At 54.9% G+C, this 20,632-nt stretch overlaps 1 protein-coding gene across 1 annotated transcript; it reads right to left on the bottom strand.

Moving 5' to 3' along the window:
- Positions 1-1,141: 1,141 nt before the first annotated feature.
- LMF2 (lipase maturation factor 2) lies at positions 1,142-20,489 on the bottom strand. Its single transcript, XM_081331170.1, has 14 exons — positions 20,356-20,489; positions 16,734-16,987; positions 15,678-15,706; positions 13,389-13,585; positions 12,144-12,322; positions 10,542-10,680; positions 9,895-10,020; positions 9,239-9,344; positions 8,072-8,168; positions 7,070-7,252; positions 6,054-6,222; positions 4,451-4,562; positions 3,617-3,725; positions 1,142-2,921 (listed from the first exon to the last, which is right to left on the bottom strand). Exons 1-14 carry the CDS (start codon positions 20,453-20,455, stop codon positions 2,571-2,573), a joined length of 2,151 nt encoding a protein of 716 aa, XP_081187296.1. The 5' UTR covers positions 20,456-20,489; the 3' UTR covers positions 1,142-2,570.
- Between the last annotated feature and the right edge of the window lie 143 nt (positions 20,490-20,632).

Genomic DNA, 20,632 nt, shown 5'->3' with positions numbered 1-20,632 from the left:
TCCTGTGACACACACACACACCACGGGATGCTGCGACCGTCATATGAGTCAGTGGTCAAGCATCAGAATGTAAATCATGTGACCCTGGGAGGGAGGCTGCCACGGTCATAAGCCCCTTTTCTCAGGGGTGTTGTGATTTTGGTCACTAAATGAACTGTTGTAAGTCCGAGGACTACTTGTATTTAATGCCACAGTTCAAAGGCGTCAATTCTTCTCCACCCCCGGATGTTCCTCCGTGGCTTTGCAAAGTTAGTGAATTTCATCCCTGCTGACCCAGGAGTTTTATGCTAATATTAATAAAATGCTACCCAAAAGTTCCTTTTATTTATAGATGTGTGTTTGTGTGTGTGTGTGCTTGTATGTATATGTGTACAGTATACATGTATATGTGTATGTATGTATGTATATATGTGTGTATCTATACATATATACATAAAAAAGGTAAAGGTTCCCCCGCACACGCGTGCTAGTCGTTTCCGACTCTAGGGGCCGGTGCTCATCTCCGTTTCAAAGCCGAAGAGCCAGCGCTTGTCCGAGGACGTCTCCGTGGTCATGTGGCCGGCATGACTAGACGCCAAAGGCGCACGGAACGCTGTTACCTTCTCACCGGAGTGGTCCCTATTTTTCTACTTGCATTTTTACATGCTTTCGAACTGCTAGGTTGGCAGAAGCTGGGACGAGTAACAGGCGCTCACTCTGTTACGCGGCACTCGGGATTCGACCCGCCAAACTGCCGACCTTCTGATCGACAAGCTCAGCGTCCTAGCCCACTGAGCCACCGCGCCCCTACATACATAGATATATCACCAGGGCTCGTTGCCTTGGAAGAGTGAGGAAGATTCTCAGGGATGACTCACACCCTGGACGGTATCTCTTTACTCTCCTACCATCGGGTAGGAGATATAGGAGTATAGCCAGCCGTACCAACAGGCTGAAAAATAGCTTTTATCCGTGGGCTGTTAGGCTTTTAAATGGGACATAGTCTCTGTGAACCTATGCAAAATTGACTTGGGAGGCCGGTGTGTGGTATATTGGTTCACATGGTGTGGTGGGATGGAGGGTTTGTTGTCACTGTGTGTTGGGGGGAGAGAGCAGGGGGGGAGGCTCAGCTAATCTCAATGTACACATGTTGTACTTTGACAATAAAGGTTTATTATTTATTATTATATATAATTATATACATATATACACCCACACCCACACCGTATTCAGAAAGTATTCAGACCCCATTTACTTTTGTCAGTTTTGTCATCCTGTAGCCTGATTCTACAGTTGTTGAAATTCAGACATTCGGCAACTGGTGTGCACTTATGACGGCTGCAGAGTCTCCGGGTCACATGATCCCTTTCGGCGGCCTTCTGACAAGCGAAGTCAGCGGGGAAGCCCAATTCACATAACAACCATGTTACTGGCAACTTAACAACCGAGGCAAAAGAAAGCTTGTGAAATGGGGCAAACTCCCTTAACGAATGTCTCATTTAACGACGTGTCGGGCTCAATTCTAGTTGCGAGGACTATGTGCACACACACACACACACACACACAGAATTGGAATGTACAGGGTTTATTTAGAAAACCAAAGCCGTCTCTTGGGTCCCGCGTGTGGGAAAGACCAACTCGCCCCCCTCCCAAAGGCGTAAGGGATTAGTCCAGCCAGGGCCCCCCCCCCGTTGCGATGCAGCAGAGGGCAGCAAACATGCCCCCCCCAAGGTGGTCCGTGGGGGGAGGAGCCGGTTTGGGGTGGCAGGGGAGTCCCGGTGCCCACAGGGCAGAGCGCCAGCAGAAGCCACGTCCCCCCACCTCCCATTCAAGCCCCTGGTGGGATATGGGGAGAAGGGGGAGGGGCAGCGATGGGGTAGGGAGGAAGATAAGAGAGGAGGAAAGGAGGGAAGAAGGGAGGGGGGAAGGAAGGTGGAGAGGAGGAAAGAAAGGAAGGGGAAGGGAAAGGGAAGAAGGGAGGGAGGGAAGGAGGAGGTGGGGTGGGGAAGGAAGGAAGGGAGAGAGGAGGAAAGAAGGGAAGGAAAGAAGGAAGGCAGGCAGGACTGGAGGGGCTCTTGAGACTCACTTCACCCCACCAGCCAGACTTCACCTCCCACCCCGCCAGCAAGGACAGAACGTTCCCTGGGGATCCCCAAAGAACCGAAAGGGGGCTCCCCAACCATCAGCACGCACCCCCCCAGCCCCCAGACACGGGAGACCCTCGGCAACCCACCCCGGGGGCTCCCAGAGCCACCCGCCCCCTTCTGTCCCCGAGCGAAGGGGGGCCACAGAGCAAGAGAGGGCGGAGGAGAGCAAGCGGGGCGGGCTCTGTGTGCTCAGGCCCATCAGCCTTGCCCCTCCCTCGATGCCCTGGGGAGGACCTTCGGCGGGGAGAGCGGGGTGTTCAAAGGGGCTTCACCCCAAAGCTCGCGCATGCGTGTGTGTGTGTGTGCGTGTGTGTGACAGGAGAGAGGAAGGCGACCAGGCCCGTCGGGGTGGCGAAGCCTCTCGCCACCTGCCTCACGTCCCGCCTGGCATCCTGCAGAGGCTGGGTGGGGGGGGTCCCGGAGCTGCCGCTGCCCCCCCCAGACTTATTTCTTCTTTTTCGTGTGCCGCAGCCCGTTGGAGGGGGGCTCGCCGGCCGCCCGGCTCTTCTCCTCCTTCCTCCGCAACTGCCCGTTCTTCTCTCCGCCCGGCTGGTCGCCGCCACCCCCGGGGTCCGCCACCGCGTCGGCCGGCCGGCTCGGCTTGTGCCTGCCTCTGCCGGGGACCCCTCCCGCCGGCAGACGGGCCCCCAGTCCTCGCAGGATGCCCACGGCTGCTGCGGTGAGGTAGAGGGACCAAATGACAGCCGGGCCGCTGTAGGGACGGAGGTGGTCTCGAACTCGCTGCAACCAGCTGGGCAGGAGGGCGTCCGGGGGGCGCTTCAGGGGGGGTTTGTCCTGGAAGGAGAGGGGGAAAGACCACAGTAGGACAGGCTGCCCCCCCCCCACTCTGGATTTTCACCACCCGGGTAACCTACAGGTAGTCCCCGGCTCATTTTATTATATAAATATAATAAAATAAAATAAAAATAAAATAAATAAATAAATTTAGTGACGGTTCGACGTTACAACAGCACTGAAAAAAGGGAACCTCTGACCTCCCCTTTTCACACTTACGACCGCTGCAGCAGCCCCAGGGACACGAGGTCGTAATTCAGCCCCCAGGCAACTGACTCCTATTTATGACGGTCGCCGTGTCAGGCGGGGTCAGGCGATGCCCTTTTGCGACCTTCGACGGAGAGCCCGGATTCACGAACGGCCCTGTTCCTAACTTGACAAGGGCAGTGACTCGCTTAACAACTGGGGCAGGAAAGGTCGTAAAATGGGGCAAAACTGACTTTACTGCCACGCTTAGCGAAGCGATGGAGGTTTGGGGTTCAAGCGCGGTCGTAGGTTGGAGGACTGCCTGTAATTGGGGGCTGCGCAAACTGTCAAGATTCGCTTTTTAAAATACCGACGTTGAAATATTTTATGGCTTTAATTTCATTCATTCAAATTAATTAAAACCGCCCCTTTTCTACCCCAGCCTGGGCCGACGCCTCCCCTCCCTGAAGCTGGCTGCTTCCCCGAACCACCATACCCATGCTCCTCACCTTGAGCCCGTGATAGGCCAGCTGGTCTTCCAGGATGGGATCGCCCAGGAAGACCACAGGGTAGAATTCCTCAATCCGCTGACGCCGCCACCATTTCTGAGGAAGGGTCCTGCCGGGAGATGGGGAGGGGGTGAAGCTGGAGGCTTTCTCGGCCCATCCGACTGCCTTCCCTGGGCCCGGCACCCCCCCCACCCCACCCCCAGGCTCTCTGGCTTGGGGGCAACCGTTTCCCCTGGGCCTTGCTGGGGGGACCCAAATCCTTAGGCACGAAAGCCGGCTGGGTGACTCTGGGCCAATCACCAGGAGACGGTGAGTTCTAGTCCCACCTTAGGCATGAAAGCCGGCTGGGTGACTCTCACCAGGAGACAGTGAGTTCTAGTCCCGCCTTAGGCACAAAAGCCGGCTGGGTGACTCTGGACCTATCACCAGGAGACGGTGAGTTCTAGTCCCGCCTTAGGCATGAAAGCCAACTGGGTGACTTTGGGCCAATCACCAGGAGACGGTGAGTTCTAGTGCCACTCGAAGCATGAAAGCCAGCTGAGTGATTCTGGGTCAATCACCAGGAGACGGTGAGTTCTAGTTCCTGCTTAGGCACGAAAACTGACTGGGTGACTTTGGGCCAGTCCCTCTCTCTCAGCCCAGCCCACCTCACAAGGTTGTTGTGGTGGGGAAAATAGGGGGAGATACGTTTGCCGCCTTGACTTACTTATTCAAATAATAAAGGCGGGAAATAAATAAAAGTTAGAAGGCAAATCGCCCCAATGGGGGGAGGGGGAAACCATTTTCCTGGATTAAGGATTTCCACCTCCCTCCCTCCCCCAACTGTCCACTCACCCGTCCGGCTCGGCCTGGGTGAACCAGTATTTGTACCGCTGGGCCCGGATGTAGGTTGGGGGGTGGTCTCTGAAGGGGTACTTGGAGTCGTCCACCTGCACAAGGTGGATCACTGCAGGGAAACGGGGGGGGGGGGGAGAGATCGGTCAGTTGGTCATCTGGAGTAAGCAAACCGGGGGTCCCCTGCCCTCTGTCCCTGTTCCCCCACCACTGACACCCCCCCAATAATGCTGGAGATGGATGCAGGAGGCTCTAATCCGCCTGGACCGCAGGTGGGCAGCCCCCCAGACCAGAAAGCCCCCCCCTGCCCCCGCTTCTCCCTTCCAACAGCTTCAACCAGGAGCCGTTTTCTGAAAGATTCGCCCAGACGTGGCCTTCTGGAAGGCGACTCCATCGTTCTCGGCGATCAGAGCGAAGAGGTTGGACATTTTGCGAGTGCAACGCCCTTCCGCACACACCAGGGGCAGCGTTGCATCCCGCAGGGGGTGGGTGTCCTCTCAGGCCGAATCCCACCCAGCCCCCTTCTCTGGCCACTTCCCCCCTCCCCCATACACACACACACACACACACACACACCCCTCACAGCACCATCGTCCTGGGTGTCTGGACTGTGCTGCCACTTAGGACCAAGGGGGTCTCTCTGGGACCCTGAGAAGAAGGCTTGGAAGAGGGGGGAGGGAGGAAGGAAGGAAGGGAAAGAAGGAAGGAAGGAGAAAGAGGAAGGAAGGAAAAAGAGAGGAAGAAAGGAATAAGAAAGGAAAGAAGGAAGGAAGAAGGAAGGAAGGAGAAAGAGGAAGGAAGGAAGGAGAAAGAGGAAGGAAGGAAGGAGAAAGAGAGGAAGGAAGGAGAAAGAGAGGAAGGAATGATGGAAGGAAGGAGACAGGAAGGAAGAAGGGAGGAAGGAGAAAGAGAGGAAGGAAGGGAGGAGAAAGAGGAAGGGAGGAGGGGAAGAAGGAAGGAAGGAGAAAAAGAGGAAGGAAGGAAGGAAGGAAGAAGAGAGGAAGGAAGAAGAGGAAGGAAGGAAGGAGAAAGAGGAAGGAAGAAGAAAGAGGAAGGAAGGAGAGAGGAAGGAATAAGGAAGGAAGGAAGGAAGAAGGAAGGAAGGAGAAAGAGGAAGGAAGGAAGGAGAAAGAGAGGAAGGAAGAAGAGGAAGGAAGGAGAAAAAGGAAGAAGAAAGAGGAAGGAAGGGAGGAGAAAAAGAGGAAGGAATGATGGAAGGAAGGAAAGAGGAAGGAAGAAGGAAGGAGAAAGAGAGGAAGGAAGGAGAAAAAGAGGAAGGAAGGAAGGAAGGAAGAAGAGAGGAAGGAAGGAGAAAGAGAGAAGGAATAAGAGGAAGGAAGGAAGGAGAAAGAGGAAGAAAGAAGAAAGAAGAAAGAGGAAGGAGAAAGAGAGGAATTAAGGAAGGAAGGAAGGAAGGAGAAAGAGAGGAAGGAGAGAAAGGAAGGAAGGAAAGAAGGAAGGAAGGAAAGGGAGGGAGAAAGAAGGAAGGAGAAAGGAAGGAAGGAAGGAGAAAGAGGAAGGGAGGAAGGAGAAAGAGAGGAAGGCAGGAGGGGAAGAAGGGAGGGAGGGGGCAGGAAAGGGGGGGATTCCCCCCCACACGCACCTTCCTTCTTGCCCTGCAGGAGGCGGTAGACGAAGCTGGTGAACCAGGGGCTGTGTGTGTGGTGGCCCAGAGCGGCGAACCACATCTGCCAGTCCAGGCGGGGCTGGTGGGGGGCCACCACGGGGGGGGCTCCGCTGACGTTGCCCGGTTTGTACATGAACTCAATCTCCTGGGGAGAGGGGGGAAAGAGACGCCGGGTCTAAGCAATCCGATGGCTCGGCTCTCCGTCCCGGCTGCCCACAGTAAACCCCCCCCCATCGCGAGCCCCTTGGCGCTGCCTCCTCTGCTCTGCCAGCAGGCCCCTCCCTCGGGTTTGTGCCAGTCCGTACTCCAGGACGTTTATGCGGTCAATGAAGGGCAAAATGTTAGAAGAACCACCCACCCCAAACCAGAGTGAAGCAAATAAATACAACAGCACCTTAACAGCTAGCAAAATAAATCACGGAAGACAAGAGAGTCACTGCTCTGGGGTCCTTCGTGCTCTCTGAGCTTGGCGGTTTCCTTGCGGATCTTTCGTGACCCAGCTAGGGAACATCGTGAGAGCTAGAAGGGGAGGGGGAGGAGGAGGAGGAGGAGGAGGAGGAGGAGGAGGAGGAGGAGGAGGAGGAGGAGGAAGACTGTTGGGTCCTTGGTGCTCTCTGAGCCTGGCTGTTTCCTTGCAGACGCTTCATGACCCAACTAGGGAACAGCGTCAGTGCTAGGAGGGAGGGGGGGCTCTGCCCTCGTTTTATGCTAGTGGCTTCTCCCATCCGTCCTGGTGGACATCTTTCCTTCCGGGTGGCTCCTTCATCAGGCTGCAATTTACTGTTTGATTGTTTGCCTGTTTCGATAGCTTCTTGATTGAGATACTGTAGCTTTACGTTTGCCTCTTTCAAATGGGGTGTAGACGTCATTCATCTCCACCTGCCTGTTGATGGCCGGTCTGAATGCCAGGCTTCCCGGAATTCTCTGGTCAAGGAGATCAGCCCTGCCCAGCCATCCCTCACTCACTCTGACAGCAGCCCGAAGCCACTCACCGTCCACGTTTCCTTGTCGTGGCTGCCTTCCAGCACCACCTCGGGCCGCCCACCGACACCCGTCATTCGCCGGAAGAGCCCGTAGGAATTGGCCAGCTGGTAGCGATCCACAGCCCCAAAGACCTGATGGATGCCCGGCCACAGCTTCCCGTTGGACTCGTACTCAATGTACGTGAAGGGGACCTGCGGGCAGAGCAGAGGGCTGTGATTTGAACCCAGAACCTATCCTGGAAAGAAGCAGCAGCAACATCCGGGTGCCCAACTGGTCCGACCCAGATCTCAGCCCGTCTCCTTTGATCTGGCATAGATATCAGAAGGCGAAGATGGGCGAGGGCTGGGATGGGAGACCACTAAGTAAAGCAAGGACAGGGAAATTAAATGCAGGTAGTCCTCAACTTATGACCTCATTTGACTGACCTCAGAAGGATGGAAGGCTGAGTGAACCTTGAGCCGGTCAGGATCGAACTGCTGGCAGTGGGCAGCGAGTCAGCCTGCAATGCGGCACTCTAACCACTGTGCCATCACGGCTTCCTTCCTTCCTCCTTCCCTCCCTCTCTCTTCTCCTTCCTTCCTCCCTTCTTCTTCTCTCTCCTCCCTCCCTCTCATCCCTCTCTTTCCTTCCTCCCTTCCTCTTCTCTCTCCTCCCTTCCTCCCTCCCTCTCCTTCCTTCTTAGCAATAGCACTTAGACTTGTATACCGATTCTCAGTGCTTTCTCTGAGCAGTTTACAAAGTCAGCCTCTTGGTTCCTGCCCCCCCCCAACCACCTGGGTCCTCATTTGACCGAACTCGGTCAGGATCGAACTACCGAACTGCAGGCAGAGTAAGCCTGCAATGCTGTGTTCTAACCACTGGGCCACCACGGCTGTATGTTGTAAAACAAGGCGGGATCCTTAAATATACTGAGTTATTTAGGCATTCTGGGGATTTGTTGCTCCAAGCCTTAACCTTAACCGGGTATGCTCACCCTGGCCCATCTACTCCACCCCCCCAAAAAGACTCACCAGGCTGATAGTGAACATCCCCAGGGCAGCAGTGGAGAAAATGGCCCATTGCAGGACAGCCCAGAGTTTCCAGAAAAAGCCGCGGACACAGGCACTCCTGGTGGGAGGGAGGAAAAGGGGCATCAGACAGGAGAACCCCAGAGAACTCACCAAATATTTATTTATTTATTTATTTATTTATTTATTTATTTATTTATTCAGTTTATATACCGCCCTATTCCCGAAGGACTCAGGGCGGTTTACAGGGCAAAATTTAAAAACAATACAGTATAAAATTAAAATAAAATAAAATTAAGTATAGCCCCAAAAATTTAAAATCACAATTTAAAATCATTAAAGCCCCTCAGTCCACCCTGGGGGTGGGTGGGTGGGGGCGGGGAAGACATTCCTTTAACAGACAAAGGAGCAAAGCTGGTTCTGGGCAGTTCTGGAAGTTGAACTCCACCCGTTTTTAAACTTGGGAGAGGTTGGAAAACACTAATTTAAAGTATAACAACCGAGCCAGTTAAATGGTGTGAAGTAGCATTCGTGGATCTGAAAAAGACTGTGGGGAAAGGGGGAGGGGGAGGAGGAGAGGGAGGAGGAGAACAACTGTGGGGGTCCCTGGTGTTCTCCGAGCTGGGTGGTTTCCTTGCAGACCTTTCATGACCCAACTAGGGAACATCATCAGGGCTAGAAAGGAGAAGGAAGGAAGGAAGGAAGGAAGGAAGGAAGGAAGGAAGGAAGGAAGGAAGGAAGGAAGGAAGGAAGGAAGGAAGGAAGGAAGGAAGGAAGGAAGGAAGGAAGGAAGGAAGGAAGGAAGGACTGTGGGGTCCCTGGTGCTCTCTGAGCTGGGTGGTTTCCTTGCAGGCGTTTCATGACCCAACTAGGGAACAGCGTCAGTGCTAGAAGGGAGGAGGAGGAGGATTGTGGGGTCCTTGCTGCTCTGAGCTGGGTGGTTTCCTTGCAGACCTTTCATGACCCAACTAGGGAACAGCGTCAGGGCTAGAAGGGAGGGGAGTTTTGTGGAGAGGAGGAAGAATAGTCGTGAAGGAAAGTTGGTGAAGAGAAGGAAAAACGATGGTGAGGAGGAGGAGAACGGAGCCAGTTCACAGTTTGCAAGCCGCCCCCCCCCTTCCTGCCCAAGGTCAGCTCGGATCTCTCTCTGCAGAGACCCCCCCCACTCACCGGTACCCGGCCTGAAGGACCTCCCAGAGCAAGGAGAGCAGCCCCAGGGCCACCAGCGGGAGGGTCACCATCTTCAGCCACTGCGTGAACTCGTGGAAGGTGAAGGCTGGGGAGAGAACCCAGGTTGAGGGCGTCATGTGTGAAAGGGCCAACGGGAGCCGGGAAGAGCTCTCCGTCCCGCTCTCTGCCTGGATCCGACAGGCTCGCACGCGCAGCTGTCGTCACAGGCAACTACGACAACCTCAGTCAACGGGGGAGAGTCCTGGGTCCCCTAATCACAGCCCCCCACCCTGGAAATTGTGCTCCCAGCTCTAAAACCCTGGTGGGGGGGAGGGCAGCTTCAAGGCACCCGAGACCCCTCCACGCTTTGCATGGCAGAGGGCAATGCCCCCCCCTTTGCTAGGAGGGGTTGCAAAGGGAGCCGAGTTCTCGGGGTGGGGGGGACAAATCTTGCACCCACACACAGAGCGGGGGGGAGGGGGAGAGACCGAGCAGGTGGGAAACCCTCGGCTAAGTCTGAGAAAAGGGCAGCTGGGTCAAGGCCCCTCACGGGCCGAAGTGGGGCAAAAGGTCCCCCCACTGCAGCTCGGGGACTGCCAGGGACCCCCAACACCACAGGGAGCCCCCCTGACGTTCTCCCCCCCCCTAGGAAATACCTGTCTTGGATTCGAGAAGTCTCTTCTCCCAGTTGATGGTCAGCCCAAAGTAACGGCTGGTCCAGTAGATCAGGAGACCGTAGACAGCCAGCTCGGCCAGCAAGGTGGCCAAGCGCCAGGGCCAGCCTGCAGGGAGGGAGGGGTCAGCTCCGGCCACGGGGAAGGCTTATGTCCCCCCCCCCGAGGCAGCGGCCAATGGAGGGCACTGAGGACGTGGACTTGGGGCTGGGGAACTAAGGGCCCTGCGGAAGGGGCTCGACAGCAGGTCCCATCCATCCCGTCATGCAACTTCCAGGGGATGAGGCTGGACTACAGCTCCCATCAGCCCTTTCATGCAATGCCCCTCAAACCCATGATGCAGCGGCCAGCAACCCCATCATGCGAAGCCCATCAACCCCATCATGCGAAGCCCATCATGCAACTTTCCGGAGATACGGCCGGACTGCAGCTCCGATCCACCCCATCATGCACCTCCCATGAGATGCGGCTGGACTGCAGCACCCATCAGCCCCTTCCCAGAGTAAGCTGGGCGGCCTATAAACTGAATTAAATAAATCGGCGAAAAGGGGGAGAACCCAGGAACAGAGAGAAAGGAAGGGCAGGACCCAACGGCCCAAAGGAGACTCCCTGGGGCCTGGGGGACTCACCGCCACTGGCTTTCCTCCGCCCGTGGCCCAGCCACAGCCCCACGTGCTCCTCGTCCAGCAGGGAGAAGCTGAGCACCACCGTCAGCAGGTTGAAAAAATTGTAGTTGCCGGTGAAGACGATCAGGACTTGCAGGAGGACCTGGAAGAGGGGCAGATACAGGCAGTCCTCCATTTACGACCACAGTGGAGGAGCCCAACGTTTCTGCTACTAAACGAGACCGCTGGTAAATGAATTTTGCAGCGTTTCATGACCTTTCTCGCCACCGTCATTAGGTGAATCGCTGCGGTTGATAAGTTAGCAACCTGGTCATTAAGCGAATCGGGCTTCCCCCATTGACTTTGCCTGTCAGAAGGTCACTGCAAACTGTCGCAAATAGGAGCCAGCGGCCAAGGGCTCGAATTCTGACCACGGGGGAGGCTGCAACGTTCGTAAGTCGCTTTTTCTAGGCCTGTTGTGACTTTGGTCACTAAATGAGCTGTCGTAAGTCGAGAACTACCTGCATTCTGCCAGAAGGTGGCAAACAGGCCTTAGGCAGGCAGTGCCGAGTCATTGTGGTGAACAATTGTTATGAGACACAAAGAGTGCGTCTCTTTTCCTCCATGCACAGCTGGCTCGCTCCTCAGGACGTCCTCAACTTACGGCCAGCCACTCGGCAACCGTTCAACCTCACAACCCGCCTAGAACATGGGAGTTACGATCCCCTTCCGAAGTCCCGAGGGTTGGGGGGAATCCCCCACGGCCACATGACTACATTCCGGCCACTTGGCAACACAACCACACCGCAGTTGTTGACAGCTACGTTGTTTATAGAGTCCTGCGGTCCACGTGACCCAAAAATAGAACAACAGGTTCGCTTAATGACGGCAACGTTCGCTTTACGACGGCCACATTCACTTAACCACCACCTCAAAACAGGCAGGGAAAAATTTACGGCTGTCACAATGTGCAACTGTACATTGTGGTCGTATGTCGGGGACTGCCTGTAGTGCAAAGAGGGTCTAATTTATTTATTTATTTATTTTATTTGTATACCGCCCTTCTCCCGAAGGACTCAGGGCGGTGAACAGGGCAGTACATGTTAAAAGACAAAATACAAAAGTTAAAAGAGATTAAACATAGTGCCCACAACTCGTACAATAGGTTAAAACACAATTAAAAGCAATAAAACCCAAACCCATCACCCATCAGGCCAGGCCAGCTTGTTCGAAGAGATAAGTCTTTAGATCGCGCCGGAAGGAGTGAAGGTCGGGGGCCATCCAGAGCTCAACCGGAAGACGATTCCATAAATCTGGCGCGCCCACAGAGAACGCCCTCCCCCTGGGGGCCACCAGTCGGCATTCTTTGACCGGTGGCACCCTGAGGAGGCCCTCTCTGTGGGAGCGTACTGGGCGGAGGGAAGTTGACGCCGGCCGCAGGTGCTCCCCAAGATATTAATTAATTAGCAGCAACTGTCTGAATTCCACCCCCTCCCCGGCTTAGTTTCGCTGCCAAGCCCTCTTGGGGGCTTTCAGAGCCCGGCAGGCAGTTCCTGTGCCCTCTGGACGGGCGCCAGTTTTCCCCCTGGTGCTGGCCAGCCTAGCATTCCCAGCGCCCGGCCGTACCTGGCTGTAGAAGGCAACCAGGCGCAAGCGTCTCAGCGGCAGGAAGAAGAGCGGGGGGATGGCTATCTCGATCACGTAGGTGGCCACCACGCTGAGCTTCTGCAACCAGAACGGCAACTGGTGGGCAAACCAGGCGGCTGGGGTGGGAATGCACTGGGTCTCGTAGTGGTAAGTCAGCGCTGGGGAGAGAAAGAAAAAAAGAGAGAGAGAGAGAGAGAGAAAGCAAGAAAGAGGAAGGAGAGGGAATGCAAGAAAGTAAGAGAGACAAAGCGAGAAAAAAGAAAGAGAAAGAGAGAGAAAGCAAGAAAGAGAAAAAAGACAGAAAAAGTGAGAGACAGAGAAAGCGAGAAAGGGAAAGAGAAAGTGAGAGAAAAAGAGGAGAGAAAGAAACAGAGAAAGCGAGAAAGGGAAAGAGGGAGAAAGAGAGAGAATGAGAGAGAGAGAATGGAGGGTGGCATCACACTCGTGACAGGAGCAATCACGGCTGCCAGAGGGATGCCCAGCTGGGGGCTCCTTTCACGTCCTCGGCAAGAGCTGAAGGGAAGGATGGGAGCCCAGCTGCCCCACGACAGCACTCGAATGTGGGCCTGCTGTTTGCCAAGCCAGCATCCTAACCATGTGAGCCACATTGCCCCTAAGACCTCCAGGGATGGAGCACCCACAACTTCTAGAGGCGAGTCGCTCCACTGATGTAATTGTTCTCACTGTCAGGAAGTTTCTCCTTAGTTCCAGGTGGCTTCTCTCCTTGATGAGTTTCCATCCGTTGCTTCTTGTCCTGCCTTCAGGGGCTTTGGAGAATAGCTTGACTGCCTCTTCTTTGGGGCAGCCCCTGAGAGATTGGAAGACTGCTATCCTGCCCCTGTCTCGTCCTTCTCTTCGTTAAACTGGACACACCCAATTCCAGCAGCCGTTCCCTATATGTTTTAGCCTCCAGTCCCCCAATCATCTTAGTTGCTCTTCTCTGCACTCTTTCCAGAGTCCCGACATCTTTTTTACATCGTGTTGACTAAAACTGGATGCCGTATTCCAAGTCTGGCCTTACCAAGGCCTTGTAAAGTGGTATTAACACTTCACGAGATCTTGATTCTATCCCTCTGTTAATGCAGCCTAAGGACTGTGTTGGCCTTTTTGGCAGCTGCAGCACACGGCTGGCTCATATTGAAGGGATCGTCCACTAGGACTCCGAGATCTCTCTCGCCGTTGCCGCTGTCGAGCCCCCTCCCCCTTGCTGCACGGCTGACTCACCTGTGAGCCCCCACCAGGTGGGGCAGCGGCTGGTCAGCTTCACCACCCCGGAGGCGAACATCAACCGGAAGAGCAGCCAGCGCACGAGCCAGAAGGTCACCCCGTCGTGCGGCCTCCAGGCTGTCGAGCGCCACTTGAGCAGGTGCAGGGGGGCCACGAGCACCGCCAGGAAGCCCGTCTCCAGCAGAAGGCTGTCCCTGGGGGGGGGGAGAGGAGGAGGGTCAAAGGAGCATGGGCAGAGTGCCCTGGGATTCCGCCCTTCCCTTGCCAACGCTCAGGCGGGTTACGTGGCGCTCCCCGTGATCTTCGAATTACGATCGTACTTGAGCCACGAAACTCCTGTTACTGAGTGGGACATGTTATTGAGTTTTGCCTCGTTTTACGACCGTTCTTGCCATTTTGTTCAGTTGTTAAGTTAGTCACGTGACCGTTGTGGGAATCTGGCTTCCCCATTGACTTTGCTCGTCAGAAGGTGGCAAAAGGGGATCACGTGACACCCCGGCACACAGTGACCGTCGTATGTATGAGTCAGTTGTCGAATGTCAGAATTTTGATCATGTGACTGGGGTGGGGGGGGGAGAATGCTGCAACAAGTGTGAAAAACGGTCATAACTCCCTTCTTTCAGTTGTAACTTGGAACGGTCACTAAACAAGCTGTAGTAAGTTGAGGACTACCCGTACATTCTTTCCCGCAGAAACACAGAATGGCAAAGAATAGGCAATATAGAATAAAATAAAAAATAAAAGAAGAGAAGAGAAGAGAAGAGAAGAGAAGAGAAGAGAAGAGAAGAGAAGAGAAGAGAAGAGAAGAGAAGAGAAGAGAAAATGTAGAATGGAATGAAATGGAATACAGAATAGAATAGAAAATGTGGAATGGAATGGAATAGAAAATATAGAAGAGAAGAGAAGAGAATTCTTTACTGGCCTAGTGCAGAGGTAGGCAACCGTGGCTCTTTTATGACTCGTGGACTTCAACTCCCAGAATTCCTGAGCCAGCATGAGGGAACTACGGCCCCCTCATGACTCGTGGACTTCAACTCCCAGAATTCCTGAGCCAGCATGAGGGAACTACGGCCCCCTCATGACTCGTGGACTTCAACTCCCAGAATTCCTGAGCCAGCATGGGGGAACTACGGCCCCCTCATGACTCGTGGACTTCAACTCCCAGAATTCCTGAGCCAGCATGGGGGAACTACGGCCCCCTCATGACTGGTGGACTTCAATTCCCAGAATTCCTGAGCCAGCATGAGGGAACTACGGCCCCCTCATGACTCGTGGACTTCAACTCCCAGAATTCCTGAGCCAGCATGAGGGAACTACGGCCCCCTCATGACTCGTGGACTTCAACTCCCAGAATTCCTGAGCCAGCATGGGGGAACTACGGCCCCCCTCATGACTCGTGGACTTCAACTCCCAGAATTCCTGAGCCAGCATGGGGGAACTATGGCCCCTTCATGACTTGTGGACTTCAACTCCCAGAATTCCTGAGCCAGCATGGGGGAACTATGGCCCCCTCATGACTCGTGGACTTCAACTCCCAGAATTCCTGAGCCAGCCTGGCTCAGCTTGTAAACCTCTCCCTTTCCCCTCAGCATGGCTGGCTCAGGAATTCTGGGAGTTGAAGTCCACGAGCCATAAAAGAGCCAAGGTTGCCTACCCCTGGCCTAGTGTGACTGGACACACAAGGAATTTGTCTCCAGTGCATAAGCTCTCGGTGTGCATACAAGCAACAGGTGATAAATCATGATCATAATCATTGTAAAAATTCATTCATCCTAAATCATAAGATACAACATTCAGATAGCCATAGGATACTAAAAAAAAATCAATCAACATAAATCATACTAGGATACTAAATAAAATCAGTCCGCACAAATCGTGAGATGCAAGCAGCCTAGTCCTCGACTTTCAACAGTTCATCTGGGGACCGTCCAATGGCACATACGTGACGTATGACCCTTTTTTAACAGAACCATCATAGCATCCCCCCCAACCTCCCCGGTCACAGGATCAAAATTTCAGACACTTGGAAACTGGCGTGAACTTACGCCGGTTGCAAGGTCCCCGGGGTCACGTGATCCCCTTTTGCGACCTTCGGACGAGCAAAGTTGGGGGAAGCCAGATTCGCTTAGCGACCGTGTTCCTAACTTAACAGCTGCAGCGTACCGCTTAACAACTGTGGCAAGAAAGGTCGTAAAGCGGGGCAAAACTTAACAATCGTCCCGCTTAGTAACAGAAACCTGGGGGTCAGTTCGTAAGTTGAGCATTACCTGTGGAAGGAGCACTTACCACTGGAAGTAGAGGAACACCTGTCCCACCTGCAGAGGGAAAAGAAGGGAAGTCAAATTAACAGCAGGACTTCAGGTGTCTTTTACCTGAGCTTAAACCAGGGCCTTCAAACTTGGCAACTTTAAGACTTGCGGACTTCAAAGCTGGCTGAGGAATTCTGGGAGTTCAAGTCCACAAGTCTTAAAGTTGCCAAGTTTGAAGACCCTGGTTTAGACTTTTTTTCCCCCTGATGTAAGCAATTATATCCCAGCTACTGAATCTACCTGCAAAGGTCTCTATCCTCCACCCCATTAGCTAACCAGCCTCTAACCACTATCTAACCATTAACTAACCCAACCAACCACCAAGTAACCAGAGTTCAACAATTCCTCTCACCCCAATTTGGCCACCCTTACTGGCTAGGAATTTGGGAATGGCCCACTCTGGAGCGAGACCTTTTCCCCCCACACACAACACCCCTGTAAGGTAGGCTGGGCCAAGCATGCATGATGGCCTCCAAGGCCCCCCACGGACCTTCTGGGGAGAGGGTGCGGCTTGAACCCAGGTTGTAGTTCAACACTTCCTGTGGACTGGGAATTTGGGAAAGGGGGCGAGAAGATGGACCAAATCTTTTATGGGGACCTGGTTTGAATGAGTGTTGTTCGAACTTGGCCATTTTAAAATGTGTGGACTTCAAGTCCCAGAATCCCCCAGTTAGCACCTTGAGGTGAGGACGTCAACTCCCAGAATTCCTTCTTAGCACTTTAGAAAGTGAGGACTTCAACTCCCAGAATTCCTTGTTAGCATTTTAGAAAGCATGGATGTCAACTCCCAGAATTCCCTAGCCAGCAGTTAAAAAGGACTTTCTAGAATTCTCCAGCCAGCACCTTAGGAAATAAGGACTTCAAGTCCCAGAATTCCCCCACCAGCACTTTAAAAACTGTCCATTTCAACTCCCAGAGCTCCCCAATTAGCACCTTAAGAACTGTGGACTTCAGCTCCCAGAATCCCCCAGGCAGCACACCTGGAGGGAGAGGGAGGGCAGGGGAGGGTCCGTATCCAGCGCCCACCCCGTACCTGGTAGACGGAGAGGTAAAGGCCCCAGAGGGCAAGGAAGACCAGGCTGTCCCGTAGGGGCTCCAGCACCAGGGCCCCGAAGGAGAGCAGCGAGCCCATCAGGCACAGCAGCTCCAGGCCCTGCTCCGTGTCCAGCCCCAGGTGGGGGCCCAGCCACAGCAGAGTCGGGGAGTCCCGCAGCTGCTCCCAGAATCCTTTGCCAGTGAAACGAAGCATCTTCCGGGCCGGCAGGATTCCATCCTTCCCGTAGAGGCCTGGAGGGGGACACAGAGGGGGGAGGCTGGAACGCACCGGGGGGGGGAATTCCTCCCCCCCCCCGTCACCATACCGCCCCATACTGGGAGATGACGCCTTGCAATACAGGGGTCCTCATCTTACAACCAGGATTGAGCCCCCCCGCCCAATTTCTGTGGCTAAGCAAGGCTAAGTGAGTTTTGCTCCACTTTACGACCTTTCTTGCCGCTGTTGTTAAGCGAATCACTGCAGTTGTTAAGCACGTAACACGGTCGTTAAGTGAATCCGGCTCCCCCCCTTGACTTTGCTGGTCAGAAGGTCGCAAAAGGGGATCACGTGAGACACACACACACCCCCGGGACGCTGGAAACCGTCATAAGTACGAGTCAGTTGCCAAGCGTCTGAATTTCGATCACGTGACCGTGGGGACGCTGCAACGGCCGTCAGTGCGAAAAACGGTCATAAGCCACTTTTTTCCCAGTGCCATTGTAACTTTGAATGGTCACTAAATGAACACTTGTTAAGTCAAGGACTGTGACGCTGCAGTTCCCACAGTCCACTTACTCCAAAGTTCCTCCTGAGATACTCCACTCTCAGTTCAAGATAGCCAAGAGCCAAAAAGCCTCCTCCGATGGCTGGCTAATTTCACCTTTTCAATATCCCTTCTAATCAAAGATTAATTAAATTTCTTTTCTTCCCCCACTGCCCGTCTTAAAAAGTTCTCCGGTGTTTAATAAATGATCTAACTCGCTCTGGTGTTTTTGCTACTTATGGATCACCGGCCATTGTCTGCTCCGGTCTCCCTGCCAACCCACTAGCTTGACCCCAGATAATACACACACCGCACCCTGCAGAAAGTCACACCGCCCTTCGCAAATTTTGTTTTCAACACGCAGAACCCTTTGCTGGGACTTCTCAGCAGCCCCCGAGATTCGCTTCGTTGCTGCATTCCCTCTTTGTGCAGGCAGTCCCCGAGTTGCAAGAGTTTGTTTACTGACCGTTCGAGGTTACAACGGCACTGAAGAGTGACTTATGGCCGTTTTTCACACTTACGACGGTTGCAGCGTCCCCGTGATCATGGGATCAAAATTCAAACTCACTCCGCAACTGTCTTGCTTAGCAATGGAAATTTTGGGATCAGTCGTTACAAGCCAAGAGGTTACCCAACGCTAATCTCGAATGCATAGGTGTAACAGAATCACAGACTCCTAGGGCTATTAGTAGTACTAATATAGTAGCAACTGTGAGAGGGAAATTGGAGTCCTAGTGGACGATCCCTTAAATAGGAGCCAGCCGTGGGCTGCAGCTGCCAAAAAGGCCAACACAGAGCTAGGCTGCATTAACAGAGGGATAGAATCGAGATCGTGTGAAGGGTTAATAGCACGTTACAAGGCCTTGGTAAGGCCACGCTTGGAACATGGCATCCAGTTTTGGTCACCACGATGGAAAAAAAAGACGTTGAGACTCTAGAAAGGGTGCAGAGAAGAGCAACAAAGAGGATCAGGGGCCTGGAGGCTAAAACACAGAAGGAACGGTGGCTGGAATTGGGTATGTCTACTTTAAGGAAGAGAAGGACCAGGGGGGACATGATAGCAGCGTTCCAGTATTTGAGGGGCTGCCCCAAAGAAGAGGGAGTCAAGCTACTCTCCAAAGCACCTGAAGGCAGGAGAAGAAGCAACGGATGGAAACTAGTCAAGGAGAGGAGCAACTTTGAACTTCCTGACAGTGGGAACAATTAACCAGTGGAACAGCCTACTTCCAGAAGCTGTGAACACTCCAACACTGGCAGTTTTTTAAGAAGAGACGGGACAGCCATTGGTCTGAAATGGAACTTTAGAGTTTCCTGCCTGAGCAGGGGGTTGGACTAGAAGACCTCCGAGGTCCCTTTCAGCTCTGTTATTCTGTTAGGGATCTTGGAGATCTTCTAGTCCAGGGGTCGGCAACCTCGGCTCTTTTATGACTCGTGGACTTCAACTCCCAGAATTCCTGAGCCAGCATAGCTGGCTCAGGAATTCTGGGAGTTGAAGTCCACGAGTCATAAAAGAGCCGAGGTTGCCTACCCCTGTTCTAGTCTAACCCCCTGCGTAAGATAGGAGATCTTATCCCATCCGGGACAAATGGCTGAATCAAGAGGGGGAAACGTTTGCTTGTTTTTTTCTCAAAAGGAGGAAGAAGGAAAGGCAGGTTGCGGGGGTGCGGGTGTGGGGGGGGGGGTGGTGGTGAAGCAACCACGGAAGGCCGAACCAAATGGTGCGGGGTGTGGGGGGGATTAAGGGGGAGAGGGTTGGTGGGCCAGAAGCCCCCGCAGTCCACGCCAGAGACCCTTTGCACAACTGCACTGCCCATTGCCACGTGGAGATCTGGACACTGACGTGGGAAAGGGGGGGGGTGAGGCAAAAAAAAAAAAATCCACCGGGATATTCAACCCCGGGAAAAGGGGGCGGGGCTAAAGCAGAGGGGCGGGGCGGAGCGACGTCCCATTCCTGATTGAGGAAAAGGAGCCCGGGAGGGCAGAGACCCAGAGCCAAGCAAGCCCCCCCCTCCTCCCGCATTTGGTTTCTCCCAGGGGGCGGCTGAGAAGTGGGGTGCAGGGAGGGGGGGGCGTCTGCAGCAGGAGACCCAGAGCCCCCCATGGTCCCGTCCTCCCCAAATTTGAAGCCCCCTCCCCAGTGAGTGGCCACGGCTTGTGAGGAGGGGGGGAACCCCACAGAAGATGGGGGCCCCCCTGGTTCAGCCCAGGTTTTGTTGGGGAGGGGAGGGGGGGGAAAGAGATGCCAATGTCTGCCTCTCTGGCTCCAGGGAAGCGGGGCCCGAGAGACGAGTCAGGGCTCCGAAGGGAGGGCAGCCCCATTCAGACGTCCAGGAGAGCCTCGACCCTCCAAACGTAACGCGCTGCCCGGGAGCCCCCCTTCTCCTGCCAGCAAGCAGGAGCCCCCTCCACCCCCCCTCGCCTCCCCCAGGCAAAGCAGGAGCGGAACCCGCCAGGCTGCAAGCGGCTCCCAAAGCCTGGCCCGCTCGCTGCAAAATACGCTCCGGCCCCGGGACAGGTGGACGGCGGGACACACACACACACACACACACACACACCCCACCACGATAGAAACGGGTCCTGCCAAGAGAATCCCGCCGGGCGGCAAAGCCGGAGAAGCTGCCACCGCCGCCGCCTTCACACGAGCGGCTGTCACGCGTCAGCCGCCGAGGCGCTCGTGCGAAGCCGCCCTGCGAGCGCAACAAGGCAGGTCGGGGGGGGGAGGGTCAAACCCCGGACGCCGAGGGGGACACGGCTGCCCCCCCCTCCGGACGCCGCTCTCTCCCTCCCTCTCCCTCCCTCCCTCCTTTTGGCGCAGGGCGCCCCGGGGCATGTGCAAAGCGCCCCCCGCCGGCTCACCGGGCAGCTGGACGTAGAGGGAGGCGAAGGCGGCCAGGAAGGCGGCGGCCAGGCCGCGCAGGAAGAGCTGCCGGGCCAGGCGAGGCCCCTCCGCCGCCATGGCGCCCAATCTCCGCCCGCCGCTCGCTCCGAGGGAGCCGCCGGGGGGGCGGGGCCAGAACGCGGGGGAGGAGCCGGGACAGGGGCGGGGCGCGACGTCATTGGCCAGCTTCCCCCCCTGCCTCCGGCGCGGCGCAGCCTGTGACGTCACCGCCGTCGCCCGGGGAGAGGGAGGAAG

The sequence above is a fragment of the Vipera berus genome (assembly GCF_964194415.1).
Source record: "Vipera berus genome assembly, chromosome: 6".
NCBI lineage: Eukaryota > Metazoa > Chordata > Lepidosauria > Squamata > Viperidae > Vipera > Vipera berus.
The sequence above is the reverse complement of the archived record's forward strand: the minus strand, read 5'-3'. Positions and strand labels throughout refer to the sequence as shown.